The following is a 16,170-nucleotide window of genomic DNA, read 5'->3' as shown; positions in this document are numbered from 1 at the left end:
ATCATTATTATTATTATTTTAAATAGAATTATTATTTTAAAGATAATATTAAAAATTATCGTAAATATTAAAGTTATCATAATTAGAATTATCGTTTTATCATAATGTCATCTTAGTAATTATAAATATTGATATTTTTATAATAATAATTATTATTACAAAATAATACAACTTTTACTTACTATTATTATAGATATTATTTTATCAAATAAATATGTGATACAAACATATTTTACTACGTGTAATAACTTACTTTAATAATACATATCATATTATCTTTATGATACTAAATGAACCCTATAAATTTTATTAATTAATTTATATAAAAGTATATTTTATTATATAAATTTAATATAAAATTTTATTTATTAATAAATAAATTATATTATTTACTCTAATAAATCTTTTAAAAATATTTAAAAATATAAAACGACGATATTTAAACTATATATTAATCATGTATAGATTTTTGGAAATTATTTTGAGTCAAATTTACTTTTGTTGACTTTTGCATATTAGTCTCGAGCATTAGGATTGTGGTACACTATGACTTGACCTAATTTGTTAGACAAATATTGACCAACACATAAATATATATAATTAATTTAGGTTCGTGAATCCGAGGCCAACCTTGCACTTGTTCAATGACGTTATATGTATTTTTACTACGAAATACAGTATGGTGAGTTTCATTTTCTCCCTTTTTTACTCATTACATTTTTGGGCTGAGAATACATGCAAATGCTTTATTAACTGTTTTACAATATTTATATGTGTGAGTTTCATTTGCTCCCTTTTTTACTCATTACATTTTTGGGCTGAGAATACATGCAAATACTTTATTAACTGTTTTACAATATTTATATGTGTGAGTTTCATTTGCTCCCTTTTTAAATGCTTTTGCAATATATAATTTTGGGACTGAGAATACATGCGCTGCTTTTATAAATGCTTTACGAAATAGACACAAGTAATCGAAACTACATTCTATGGTTGAATTATCGAAATCGAATATGCCCCTTTTTTTATTAAGTCTGGTAATCTAAGAATTAGGGAACAGACACCCTAATTGACGCGAACTCTAAAGATAGATCTATTGGGCCTAACAAACCCCATCCAAAGTACCGGATGCTTTAGTACTTCAAAATTTATATCATGTCCGAAGAAGGATCCCAGAATGATAGGGGATATTCTTATATGCATATTGTTAATGTCGGTTACCAGGTGTTCATTCCATATGAATGATTATTTTTGTCTCTATGCATGGGACGTATATTTATGAGAACTGGAAATGAAATTCTTGTGGTCTATTAAAATGATGAAAATAAATGATTATGATAAACTAATGAACTCATTAACCTTTTGGTTGACACTTTAAAGCATGTTTATTCTCAGGTGTTAAAGAAATCTTCCGCTGTGCATTTGCTCATTTTAAAGATATTACTTGGAGTCTTTCATAGCATATTTCGAAGAACGTTGCATTCAAGTTATTGAGTTCATCAAAGATTATTGTTAAATCAATTTATAGTTGGATAGTGGATATTATGAAATGGTATGCATGCCTGTCAATTTTCGATGTAAAGAAAGTTTGTCTTTTAAAAATGAATGCAATGTTTGTAAAATGTATCATATAGAGGTCAAATACCTCGCAATGTAATCAACTATTGTGAATCGTTTATAATGTATATGAACGGGTCCTTTCAGTTGGTATCAGAGATGTGGTCTTAGCGAACCAGGTCTGCATTAGTGTGTCTAACTGATAAGTCGATAGGATGCATTAGTGAGTCTGGACTTCGACCGTGTCTGCATGTCAAAAGTTTTGCTTATCATTTTGTGTCAAAAATTAACTACTTATCATCCTCAGGAAATTACCTGCTTATCATTTTTAGTCTAAGACACGTCTTGCTGTATTGATTGCATGAATAGTGTATAGACAAAAATTCATATCTTAGCATATCTGCTAAATCATATCTTATCGTATCTGTTACTTTAAACTTTGCCTGACATATCCCGCAAAGTCCTCTGTAATCTACGAAATCTTTTGATCTATATATATATATATATATATATATATATATATATATATATATATATATATATATATATATATATATATATATTCTATGTAATTAGAATACCATCCGTTAGCCAAAATCATTTCATATCGAAAAAAAAAATTCCTTTATCCAATCGTACGAAATGGAATTCGTCATCAGTTCAAGTCACTCAGATTCTGAAATGGAATCCCATTCAAGCTCCGAAAGCAGTGTGACCGGAATAGATCAACCAATCAGTCATCACCTATTCTGGATGAATTGGGGATGGGTTCGTAGCCTCCTAAATCATTGGAGACAAGAAGAAGGTGATCCCTTCCATCCACCAAATTGCCCTCTTGACGAAGAACCTGAAGCACTTACCGACAAACCTGTCCGAAACACCATTTTCTCGCTCATTTCCAGAGTATCTCGTCACGATTATATATTACATCAAATTTTAGATTTTATTTATCCGCTCGTCTGAACCGACAATCACCCCGGTGTAATAAAAGAAGTCAACGAGCTTCGCGCTCGGGTAGTGGCTTTGGAGAATATGATGCAGAGATTACAAACACCAGCAGCAGCATCAGCAGCATAACCAGTACCACCATCATCAACGCCAACAGTACCATTACCACCTCCAACCACAACCGCGTCGTAAACCTCAACTTCACAATCTGTCCCACAAGCATCAACGTCATACGCACCATAGATACCAAGGAGTACCAACAACAATAACTGACGAAGTATTAATTCATAACTTCATTGAAGAAACATTCCGAGGCGATTATGTAATCTCTAAAGTCTTAGAGATTATCTAATCTAGCCCTAACCATAAATCAATTAAGCGAACCAAAATGATAGAAGGAAGAGTAGAAACCCTGACAAAAATGGTGTGTGATTAACAAGCTAAACTTGCTTTACCAACAACATCAACAGTACCGTCAGCGTTACCAGCATCGTCAGTACAGTCAACATCTGAATCAACAACACCGATAATATCACAAACTCCGTCAGTTCAAGAATCACTGTGGACATCATTACGAATCAATAACGTGTATATTGTATCAACGAGTTATGAAGAATTAACTCATTCCCTCTGAAGAAATTATATGTATATTATATATATATATATATATATATATATATATATATATATATATATATATATATATATATATATATATATATATTGAAATAAATCTTTCCGTGCTAAGTTATTGTGTGTGAATCTTAACTACTCGGTTAATTCATATTACAAATATGCAATAATGTACGTCCTTCGGCCGCAACTTAACCAGCGTTAACTACAATCTCTGTCGCAATTCAACAAATTTCAATTCATAATAAATCAAGTATATATTTGATTTTACACTTTCATCATCGATGTACCCGAAACTTTTCAGATAACATCATTCGTACTTTGCGAAATTCACAAGAATTCCACGAACCGAACATCATACATCAACAAATAACGAAGTATTGATTCATAATTTCGATGTCATTAAAGAAATACTGCGTAAAAGTTATGTACTTTTTAAAGCTTTTAGGGAATATTCAATTCTAGTTTCAACCGTAAATCAAATGAGTTTAATTTAACATTAACTCATTAAATCTATGTTACATCTGAAGAAAATATACATATATATATTTTCATAAAGACTGTAATAAAATTTTTTTGTACAAAATATTAATTGTGAATTTTTTTAACGGGTAGGTAATACCCGAGAGATATATAAATTCACAATTAATATGTTACATTCTTCGAATCTGATTCAGCAAATCATCCATTATACTCTCTACTTTCACAACAATATACATTCTTTTATAGAAATCAAAACAACCATACTCATTCAAAATTTAATTACATATTCTGATTTTGAAATCTCAAAATTTAACTTGAGATATGACCAAAATCATCACTCTTAGATCCTTACATCTTTCACAAGCTATATTTTGACTTCAAAACTGTGTTAGAATATCAAATGTATGTTAACGATTACAATCTGTGTTCAAACCCTTCAAAAATTTTTGAAGACACTTCGAATGATGAGCAATCGAGATGATGATCCAACCACATGTTACCCACAGTCATGTACCCGAAAAACTCTTGAAACCAAAGTAAAAGTTTAAACAACGTATCCGCGTCAGATTCTTTGGCATTTATTAGCAAAAATAACTTTGCGACTCCTATTCAAAGTAGCCAGTTTTGTCACAGCTCCAGCAAGTCAACTTCGACTTTTCAGTCAGACTAACCTTATTATAACCTTGAGATATGCACCATCGTTACCAGGGAACCTTTTACATTCCACCACATTATTAGCAGATGTACCAACAACTTCATTACCCTTTGACTTTAGCCTCTCCAAAAAGTCATTATAATTATTCATTGAAACCCCATCATTTACTCATTCGCATCTTGTAATGAGAATTGCCATACGAATCATTGGGAATTAGCAATCAGTATTTTGAAATCTCGCAGCATGTCTACGCCAATAGTTATATGTGTATATATAACGTCTATCTTCTGGACTTAATTTGAATGTGAAGTTTCTGAAAAACACTCTGAACTACGAATTGGTTCTCCGAAAATGGAAAAAAAATGCTGATGAAGCAGCAAAAACTATAAACGGTAAAAGCTGGATGATAATGATGAAGTGTGCTGGCAAAGCGCAGAAAAAGAGAAGTTTTGGAACTGGAAAACGGATTGAGCAAAGTAGGAAGGAGGCTGTGGACAAATTACAAAGACTGAACCTGACTTCAAAGGATCCAAATGATTCAGTACATGCTGAAGTCATTAACGAATACCTTGCTCCTGACTCTAAACCCCCTGCGGACAATATTCTTCATCATCCTTTGATATTAAAAATTCTAAAATATCATCATATCTTTCATTATAAATATCCTCCATATTTCTGAAGATATTTTCTTAATTTTTCTTATTTGAAATCATTTACCTCTTCGCACTATATGTATTACATCATAAAAGAAACTATTTTAGTTTCTAAATTCTGAAACATTCAAGTTTAAAATAGGAATATTTTGAAGTAGTGTTGGGAACTGAAGCATGATTTAGTATAATATAATGACACTTGATCAATGTGATTATATTACAGTAAGTCATGCTGAGTTTCTAAATAGAATGTGATGATTCACAGATCATAACATCATCATGTGTCATGTTATACGACTCTTGTATTCTATTTAACCTCTAAAATATCAAGAAAATATTTCTTGATGATTCGGCCTTTTCCAAGGTATTCTAGTAATTTGACAAGTCAAGATCGTGCCATCACAATTTCCTTCCTAGAACATTAACAATGTTCATTCCGAAATTCATATCTGTGAATTCTGGACCATTACAAGCGGTGCTTAATCGCAAGAAGAAGAAATGAAAGGACAAAACTCCGAAATAGAAATTGGGGTATAAATTGCAGCAAATAAAAGAGAGCATTAACTGTGAATGATAATGATTATAGAAGACAGAAGCAGAGACTTTGAAATATAAGGGAACATATAAAGGCCAACGACAAACCAGAAATTATAAACCATATATATCGATGCATATAGCAATATAAAGACACGGGAGAACTAGAAACACTATAAACCCAAGAGTATAGTAGAAGTAAATAGATTCTTCCGGCGGTAGATGAAAAAGAAGAATGACCGATATGAAAGTTAGAAGTATATCGAGAATCAGAACTGGATGGAGCATATTGATGAATACTTTAAAATATGAGTTGAGGGGGAAAGAATAGAAGGTGATTAAACATGACTAGGAACTTAGAAATTAACAGATTTAACTCACACAATGGCGGAATAAGTGAATCAAACCCTCTAGTGAATAGGTTAAGTTTTTTTTTTTTTGGTTAATTTAGTCAAACCACAACTAAATCAAGTGTGATTAGATCAACACCTAGAGCTATTATTCACCACCTGGGTGATTTGGACTGAGAGAGAATCGGAGGAGCTCACTAGATCTGAGTGTGTGTAATAAATGAGAGGCTTAACCTAAAATGAAGAACATAAAACTTTATATACCCCTGCTGTTGACTCACCCATACGATTCATTCATCACACGTACGATTTGGCTTCATCAGCCGTACGGGTGATCACTCACTCGAGTCTTCTCATTTAGGTTGTAATTGTGACTTAGCTCAGCATCAACCTTGCGTATGAGCCTGTCAGCCGTACTAGTGAGGCTTCACTCATACGTCTGACTAAGTCTAACATAGTTAAACATCTAAATCTCGTTCCTGCAGTTCCTGTAACCACATACAAACACGGATAGGATAATAACGAGCAATCATGGTGGCCTGTAAACTGTTGTACCTGCAATGGACGTGGGTAGATGTCTAGGGACTTGCATAAAATGCATCAACAGAAGGTTTGAGTTGTAAGGAAATGAAGGAGGTGGATTTATAAGAAAATCTCCGACAGAACAATTAAAATGGACGATCGCATTTAAAGCGGATCCTAATTCCCTTGATTACCAGAGAGTCAAATCTTATTAAGAAGATTTTCTTCAAATCCCTTGAAATCTGGGAATCAATCATATCTACGTCAAATGATAAGATGAATCTACACTTACTCATTTCACTCTTCTATGTTATCTTCATTCGTACTCTTCATATAAATGGATTGTTTATCCAAATTATTCGCTGATGATAAAACTCTAATTTTCAGCCCGTATGCATCATGAAAACATACTTATTATCATTCACGACCTTTCCACTCAAATTTCGAGACGAAATTTCTTTAACGGGTAGGTACTGTGACAACCCGGAAATTTCCAACCAAATTTAAACTTTAATCTTTATATGTTTCCGACACGATAAGAAATATTTGTTAAGTTAAATTTCAAGAATTTTAAACTATATTCATACATTCATTCAACCTCGACCAAGTTCCAACGATTCACGAACCATTAAACGAATATGATTATATATGTATATGTGTATATATATTATAACTTGAAACGTAAACAAAATATTAGATTAAATACTTTATATGATTGTATCTGTTTCAAAATGTTTATCAATGGAATTAGAAGATAAGATCAAATGATTGAATTATCAGATATATTGAATTATGATTACAAGTCTCCGTTGAAAGGCCCACGTTGATTTGAGAAATCTTTCCATTTTAACAATATTCGGAAAATGGTAAAGTGATTTATAAATAAGAACAAATTGTCAATCATTGAGAACTAGACAAAGGATAGTGGAAGATTGAATCTCATAAAGACTCGATTGATCTATTTAGTTTCAAACGTACAAAAACGTTTTCAGTTTAAAAAGAACTTTATTATTAAAACGTATATAACTTTTATAAATATCTAGAACCACTTTTGACAACTCATTACTTAACTAGTATGATAAAGATAACGATATTTATATTTTATTTTATTAAATATATATAACGATTTAAATTAATATTATATATATTTATACGCGTATTATACGTACATAGTTTTATACTTTTACTATACTTAAACTTTACCTTTACTTTATTTTTACTTTACTTTAACTTTAATAATTCACTTTAATAATTCATACTTTAATAATTCACTTTAATAATTCATACTTTAATAATTCACTTTAATAATTCATACTTTAATAATTCACTTTAATAATTCATACTTTAATAATTCACTTTAATAATTCATACTTTAATAATTCATTTTAATAATTCAAAAATTTATTATAAATAGAATTAAATAGGTTTCATTATTTCATAGAAACTTGAAAATATTTTTCTCTAAACTCTCTCAATCGATTTACATATATATATTTACTCCATATTATTTCAAGATATTATTAGTATACATAAAATATTACGACAGAGTGCTGTCCGAGTGATTTCGAAATTGTTTTTCAAGTAGGATAGGATTAAGGAAATTATGAGTTATAGCTATGGAGGTGATTGAGTATGGTTCATGGGTATGCTCGTGAGGTCAATATAGTGTTTATCATTTCCGTTGCGTCTACGTACCTTTCCTGCAATATTGAATCTCAATATTGATACGTGAGTACTCATAATTTAACTTTTACATACTAATAGTGTATCCCTGACTAGTGCTCGAGTATTTAGGATTATGCATGCTTGTACTTTTGATATTGCCCATAGACAGGTTAGGTTGAATCTTGAATTAGTTACACTTACGGTTGAGATAAGGTATAAGATATGCATGTCCTTGGAAAGCTAGCGAAAAATTAAGAAATTTTCCTTTAGATATCGAATGGTTTCGATGAACGGATTAGAAGTTATAATCAATTGAATTTTCGATATTTTTATTAAAAATGATTATTATTATCGTCGTTTTTATCGTCGTTCTAGTTTTATCTTATTATTATCATTATTATTATTATCTTTATCAATAAAAAGGATTTATCATTAAAAATTGTTATTTTTTTTATTATTACTATCGTTATTATCGTTAAAGTTATAATTAGTATTATTATTATTATTATTATTAGTATTATTATTATTATTATCATTATTAATATGTATATCTTTATTTAAAAATGGTTATTGTTATTGTTATTATTATTATTACTATATTATCATTAAGATAATTATTAGTATTATCATTAATAATGTTATAGTAACTATCATTATTAATATTAGTGTAATTAAAACAAATATTTGTAACACCTAATTATTTTGATTACTATTATTATCATTATTATGAACACGATATAAAAGACGATTAAAAGCTATTAAACGAAACGATTAGGAAATAATGAGTAGGAGTATCATGATGAAATTAAAATATTATAAGATATTGATTTAGATAAAATTATCGTTATTATTATTTTTATCATTACTATTATTATTAAAAGTATCGTTAGTATCAAAACTATCATTTTAACAAAATTTATCATTTTAATAGAAATGTCATTGTTACTATAAAATATCATTATTATTATTATTTTAAATAGAATTATTATTTTAAAGATAATATTAAAAATTATCGTAAATATTAAAGTTATCATAATTAGAATTATCGTTTTATCATAATGTCATCTTAGTAATTATAAATATTGATATTTTTATAATAATAATTATTATTACAAAATAATACAAATTTTACTTACTATTATTATAGATATTATTTTATCAAATAAATATGTGATACAAACATATTTCATAGCATATTTCGAAGAACGTTGCATTCAAGTTATTGAGTTCATCAAAGATTATTGTTAAATCAATTTATAGTTGGATAGTGGATATTATGAAATGGTATGCATGCCTGTCAATTTTCGATGTAAAGAAAGTTTGTCTTTTAAAAACGAATGCAATGTTTGTAAAATGTATCATATAGAGGTCAAATACCTCGCAATGTAATCAACTATTGTGAATAGTTTATAATGTATATGAACGGGTCCTTTCAAAGACACTATAAGAGCACTTGTGGCATTAGCAGCTCAACGAAGGTGGACGATACACCAACTAGATGTAAAATCAGCCTTTCTAAATGGATTTCTCGAAGAAGAAATATAGGTCGAGCAACCACAAGGGTTCATTCAGAAAGGAAAAGAAGACCAAGTCCTGAAGCTAAAGAAAGCTCTATATAGACTTAAACAAGCACCACGTGCTTGGTATAGCCGCATTGACAACTACTTCACAAGTACAGGATTCAGGAGGAGTCAAAGTGAGCCCACACTCTATATCAAAACCCAAGGTAACTCTGACACTCTCATTATTTCCTTGTATGTTGATGATCTTATATATACGGGAAACAATGAGAGAATGATACAAGAGTTTAAGGAAGACATGATGAAAACGTTCGAGATGAGCGACCTTGGTTTGATGCGCTATTTTCTTGGCATTGAAATCAGTCAAGAAAAGGAAGGCATCTTCATATGCCAAAGGAAATACACAGAAAATCTCCTGAAAAAGTTTAAACTATACGGTTGTAAAACCATCGCGACGCCACTAGTTGCCAATGAGAAGATGAGACAAGAAGATGGATCGTAGAAAGCAGACGCTTCAAGATTCAGAAGTCTCATCAGAAGTCTACTTTATCTGACAGCAACAAGACCAGATATTATGTACGCAACGAGTCTATTATCCAGGTACATGAAAAACCCTACTCAAATACATTACGGAGCTTCTAAAAGAATTTTAAGATACTTGCAAGGTACTATGGACTATGGAATATGGTACAATCCTACTATAGACTCGAAGCTTCATGGATACACTGATAGTGATTGGGCCGGATCGATAGATGACATGAGAAGTACTTCAGGATACACATTCACACTTGGATCTGGTGTGTTCTCATGGACATCAAAGAAACAAGAAACGGTGGCACAATCGTCAGGTGAAGCCGAGTACGTCGCAGCCGCAAACTCAGCTAATCAAGCTATATGGCTAAGAAGAATACTAGAATACATGGGCGAGAAACAAGATGAAGCTACAAAAATATTCTGCGACAACAAGTCCGCGATCGCGATGGCAAAGAATCCAGTGTTCCATGGCAGAACAAAATATATTGACATCAAGTATCACTTTCTGCGAGAAAGCTCAGCCAAGAAAGATATTGAATTAAAATACTGCAAGACCGAAGAGCAGATTGCAGATATTTTCACTAAAGCACTACCAAGACCCAAGTTCGAGTTCCTACGCAACATGCTCGGAGTAACACCGAAAAACATTAAGGAGGAGTGTTAAAATATTATAATGTTTTTCTAGATTAATATAGATTAGTCTAGAATTAGTAAGTTTTATTAGATATTTAATAGTAGATATTTAAGTAGAAGTGACTAGAAATTGTTAGAGAATTAGTTAGTCAAAAAAATCAAGATTTGCTAGAATGATCTAGTAGACTTATTGAGCCTATAAATAGGCTAGTGGTCTTGCAAAATGTAACACAACAAAATACAAACAAATTGAAGTAATAAAACAACTTTCTAAAAACTCGTTTCCATTCTAATTTCTAAAACACTCCCTTAACATTATAAACACTATAATACTTCATACTAATCTATCACTTCTAAAAAATCTAAACCTACACTAAATCTAACATCAAATTATTCCGATTCTTCCAAATAAGATAGGCACTTATCCATTTTATAGCTTGCCACAATCTTCCACCAAATTTTGTTGTTGAAGGTGGGTTGTCTTCACCTAGGACATCTGAGATGTTCGAAGGAACGAAGGATCCAACGTTCCACCATTTATAAATTCGGCACCAAATATCCTCCACACATTTACACGATATGAGCGTGTGTTCCACCGATTCCAAATCATTATCACAAAGAGGGCACCTCACCGAATGTAAGTCGATTCCCCTTTTATCGAGCTCAATTTTAACGGGCAATCTTCCTTTGAGAGCTCTCCAAATGAATATTTCAACCTTTTTTGGAACAAGATTATTACGAAACGTATTTTGAGGCGAAGTGTACTGACCAAGAATTTGTTCATCCAAAATAACAGTGAGTTTCTTAACTGTGAATACTCCACTCGAAACAAAAGCCCATCGCCAGGTATCTGAATTGTTGTTGTTACACTCTAATGTATTGAAAAGTTCAACCAACCTGTGCAGTTCATCATAGGTTCTTCCAGACGGGATGCGGGACCAGTTCCAACTTGTAGTTAACTCATCATTAAGCTTGCAGCAGCGATCTTTGACACTAGCGTTCTGATTCAGCTCTAACCTATAAAGGCGAGGAAATAGGTTGCACAACTTGTCACTTCCGATCCAATGTTCTTGCCAAAAAGAAGTAGAGCCACCATCGCCTATTGTCTTGATAAACGAATGAGTAAAAGGAACCTGTATCTCATCCATAGCAACACCAGCAGCAATTATGTTATTCCAAATGCCTATCGGTGGAGAGTGAAGATTATCACCCTCTACCAATAAGCCCCCATTTGATCCATAAATACTACGAATAATTTTGACCCAAAAAGAATTGGTTTCAGTTTTAAACCTCCACCACCATTTTCCCAATAAAGCAAGATTTTTAGATTTTAAAGATCTAATATTTAACCCCCCATTCCCGAAAGTATTTAAAACATTTTCCCATTTCACCCATGCTATTTTTTGACCCGTTCCCCCCCCAAAAAAATATTCTCCTTACACTCTCGAGCAATTTTATGATACTTGGCGGAGCACGAAAGAGCGAAAAATAATACAACGGTAGACTAGTAAGGACCGATTTAATTAGAACTAATCTTCCTCCAAAAGACATCGAACGCATTTTCCAACTCGAAAGCCTTGATTTGAATTTATCTATCACTGGTTGCCAATATTTTATTTTGTTCATTTTCGCGCCTATTGGCAACCCAAGGTAAATAAATGGGAATTTACCTACTTGGCATCCAATATGTCTAGCCATTCGACTAGCATCCGAAAAATCCACCCCGACACCGTATAGACAACTTTTTTGGAAATTAACTTTTAAACCCGATGAAAGTTCAAAACATTTGAGAATATTTCTTAGGTTAAGTGTATTCAATCTATTCCACTCGCCAAAAAAAATCGTGTCGTCCGCATATTGTAAGTGTGAAACAAGAACTTTATCCTCACCGACTTCGACACCTTTTAAAAGTCCTTTTTCAATTGCCGCTTTTGTGGACAATGATGAAAAGAAAAGGAGATAATGGATCTCCTTGTCGCACACCCCTTCCAAGTGAGAATTCATTAGTGGGCGGACCATTTATAAGGATGGAGATAGATGCCGATTTGAGAAATGAATTTATCCATTTGATCCACTTCTTGCCAAATCCCATACTCTTCATGACCTCGAAAAGGAATTGCCAATTAAGACTATCAAAGGCCTTTTCAAAATCGACTTTTAAAACGAGACCTTTTTTGCGTTTTGCTTTCAAATATTCTATTGTTTCGTTTGCTATTAAAGTGCCATCTAAAATAAACCGACCTTTTAGGAAAGCACTTTGCTCCAATCCCACGAGAGAAGGTAGTATTTTTCTAAGACGATTTGAGAGGATTTTGGCTACAATCTTGTAATAACTCCCAATTAAGCTTATTGGGCGAAAATCACCAAGTCCCTCCGGGTTTGAATTTTTCGGAATAAGTGTAACAAACGACGCGTTGCAACCTCTGGAAATTTCCCCTTTGTCCCAAAACCAATTAATTGCTTCCACTAACTCAACTTTTATGATATCTCAAAACTTTTTGAAAAATCTCATGTTAAAATCATCGGGCCCTGGTGCCTTTGTACTCCCACAATCTAAAATCGCAGCATGAATTTCATCTTCCAAAATTGGTCTTTCCAATGCCTCGGTCTCACTCACTGTAATAGACGGGTACATGAGATCCTCCATTGAAGGTCTCATTGTATCAGGTTCATCGAAAATTTGTTTGAAGTGATCAAAAGCCTCTTTTTTTATATCATTTGGATTTTCATTCCGGTTACCATTTATATTGAGACCCCGAATATTGCACTTGTTGTATTTGTTTCGTATGAGTGAGTGAAAAAATTTCGTGTTTTCATCCCCCTCTAGTGCCCAACGGATTCGAGCTTTCTGTTTCATCATGTTTGCTTTGATCTTGTCTTTATCCATCCACTGTTTCCTCTCATTTTTCCAAATTTCCAATTCACTGTCATTCAATGTTGTTGTTTCAGCTTTGAGTTCATACGACATGGCTATTGTTTTGTGTGTTTCTATTTCCTTGTCGATCTCACCAAATTTTTCATGGCTCCATGATCTCAATTTAGACTTAACAGCTTTCAATTTTATCATAAACTTGGAGTCTAGCCTGTTACCATTATAATCGGAACATGACCACCCATCATTTATTATCAAAGTCCTTTTAATAACAAAGTCCTTTTTTGCTAATCATTTTCAGAAAATTTAAAATGAAAAAGAAGTGACCATGAAAAACAAACTTTTAATATATTCTATTAGATCAATCGATCACTTCAACATTTGTCTATTTGTTGAGTGACCAGAATACCACCTTCACATTCCCGGTTCAAAACTCAATAACTGGTGATACGGAAGTAACTAATAAAACTTTCAACAATTTTTTTTTATTTTTTTTTTTTTTTTACGAGGAACCCTAGTGACGAGCCAACCTTCAACACTAATTAGCAATTGCATCTGGCTAATTAGCAATCACCAAAAGAAATAACTAGATCGATGGATGTTCGGATGTCAAAATCGCCCTTTCTCAAGTCGGAAACTTCAATTTAAAAAATGGATCTTCGGATGTCAAAATCGCGGCTTCTCAAGTCGGAAACTTCCATTTAAAAAAATTGGAAGGTTATCACCTTTCAATTCGGATGGAGAAACAAATTCGAATAAAGATATCAACAATAATCATCCATTGTGAGGTAATTATTTGGTGTTTTTAAAAATTTTAAAGTTAGGGTTTTCTTAATATTTGATTTACGAATTTGATATCAAGTATAATCATCCATTGTTGTGTGGTAATTGGGTTTATGATTATTTGATTTATGCCTTGTATCCATTGTGTGGTAATCATTTAGGATTTATGATTATTTGATTTATGCTTTGTAGATTTCGATTAATTAAGGTTGGTTGGAAGATTACTCTGTGGTTTAAACCTTTGTTTGAATTTTCTGAAGTCGTGACCTTTGTTGGTTTAAACCTACTTTCCATGAGTTGCATGTAGGATAATATGCAGTTCAGAAGTGTACTTTTAGATGCAGTTTGAGTGTCACTTTAATACCCATTTTCTCACAAGATATGTATGAGTAAAGGTATTAATGATGAGAGAGGATATAACTATATATATATGCAAATGTGGCCTTTTTGAAGTTGGACATTTGTTGAAACTGTATCTCGAGCAAACAAGTTTCTTCCTTGATTTTGGTTATTTGTTGATATATGTTAATCTTTGGGATGTAGCAGATACCGAGGATAAATTCTGGTCATAGATCAATAGTTGTCACACCAGCAATCTCCATTCAAGGAAGAAAAGTTTGAGTCCTCTGTGGTATAAGTAAGTTACTACTCTGTAATTTCATATCTCAGCTTTACATTCATTACCATCAGCTTCACATTCATAATTGAAATTGGTGTAACTTGTATTGAACGGGTTGAAACAAGTCATTATGGGCTGAACCGAAACACATCGTCCCAAAAGGTCAAATTCTTTATTGAAATTTTACGAATTCAAATAATTACGTCAATAGTAGTACAAATAATTACATTTTTTAATAAGATGATGTAGGAGCCTTTATGGATTAATACTATTCGGGTGACTTTCAGCCAACTTCACCTGATGAAACACATAGTAGTACAAATACAACTACATGTCATTTACATCATCGTCGCTGAAGAATTTTTGGTGAGTTATCAGTTATAATGAACAAATGCAACAATTCACTTATGTGTTTAAATACATCTTGTATTCAATCAAAATCGTCAAGAACATCTCTGTACTATTATACCTTGTGTCCCACTTTTTTCATTATACAGGCCAAGTATCAAACTTTTTGCTTTTATAATATTTAGTTTTATAATTATAATTCAACAAGTGTCAAAAGTAGTGCAGATTTGTGAAAGGAACAGACAAACCATTATATTGAAGGGATTCTACTATCAGCTAATTTTGTTTGTTGTTTATAGGTGATTTCCTTTTAAATATATAGTTGGTCATCTGGTGCACTTCATTTGGAATTCTGTAATCCCTCAACACTTCTAAGAAGTCTGCACTTGCATTAGTCTTGTTTTAGTATAATTTTATTTGTGATTTGTGATGATATGTCAACTGCGAAAAATGTTGGATGATTAGGGTTAACATAATCTTATATAACCAACGTATACTTATATTATTGTAAATTTGTATTATTAACATGTTCAGGTACCTTATTGGAAATATGGAGATGGCTATTTAGTTCTAAACCTGACATGCTTTGGGCAAGATTGATTAAGGCAATTCATGGCCAATATTGTTTTGATTCTAACAACCAGCCAAAAGGTAAGAGTATATGGGGCTCCGTTGTTGCTTCATCTTTATGGCTTCATGAAAAGAATATTATCCCGCTTCATTATATGTATCGTAAAATTAGATCATGCATGGATATTCGTTTTTGGAGACACGTGGCTTGGTGATGGTCCTCTATGGTTACGGTATAATAGACATGTAGTTGCACGTTTGTCATGTATATTATCTAATCAAGTCTTTTAC

General features: G+C 32.0%; 2 protein-coding genes across 2 annotated transcripts; both read right to left on the bottom strand.

Annotated features, from left to right (window-relative positions):
- Nucleotides 1-11,055: 11,055 nt before the first annotated feature.
- On the bottom strand, nt 11,056-12,706 carry LOC139845954 (uncharacterized). The gene is made up of 2 exons (XM_071835935.1): nt 12,358-12,706; nt 11,056-11,900 (listed from the first exon to the last, which is right to left on the bottom strand). The coding sequence occupies exons 1-2, from the start codon at nt 12,704-12,706 to the stop codon at nt 11,056-11,058; spliced, it is 1,194 nt and encodes a 397-aa protein (XP_071692036.1).
- Nucleotides 12,707-13,175: 469 nt separating this feature from the next.
- On the bottom strand, nt 13,176-13,754 carry LOC139845938 (uncharacterized). The gene has a single exon (XM_071835934.1). It carries the CDS (start codon nt 13,752-13,754, stop codon nt 13,176-13,178), a length of 579 nt encoding a protein of 192 aa, XP_071692035.1.
- Between the last annotated feature and the right edge of the window lie 2,416 nt (nt 13,755-16,170).

The sequence above is a fragment of the Rutidosis leptorrhynchoides genome, chromosome 1 (assembly GCF_046630445.1).
Source record: "Rutidosis leptorrhynchoides isolate AG116_Rl617_1_P2 chromosome 1, CSIRO_AGI_Rlap_v1, whole genome shotgun sequence".
Classification (NCBI taxonomy): domain Eukaryota; kingdom Viridiplantae; phylum Streptophyta; class Magnoliopsida; order Asterales; family Asteraceae; genus Rutidosis; species Rutidosis leptorrhynchoides.
The sequence above is the reverse complement of the archived record's forward strand: the minus strand, read 5'-3'. Positions and strand labels throughout refer to the sequence as shown.

Bases quoted from the DNA above. Each gene is read 5' to 3' on its own strand.
- LOC139845954 (XM_071835935.1), bottom strand. From the start codon at position 12,706: ATGGTCCGCCCACTAATGAATTCTCACTTGGAAGGGGTGTGCGACAAG. The intron at 11,901-12,357 runs GTAAATTCCCAT...GCTTATTGGTAG, and splicing joins ACATATTGGATGCCAAGTAG to AGGGTGATAATCTTCACTCT.
- LOC139845938 (XM_071835934.1), bottom strand. From the start codon at position 13,754: ATGATAAAATTGAAAGCTGTTAAGTCTAAATTGAGATCATGGAGCCAT.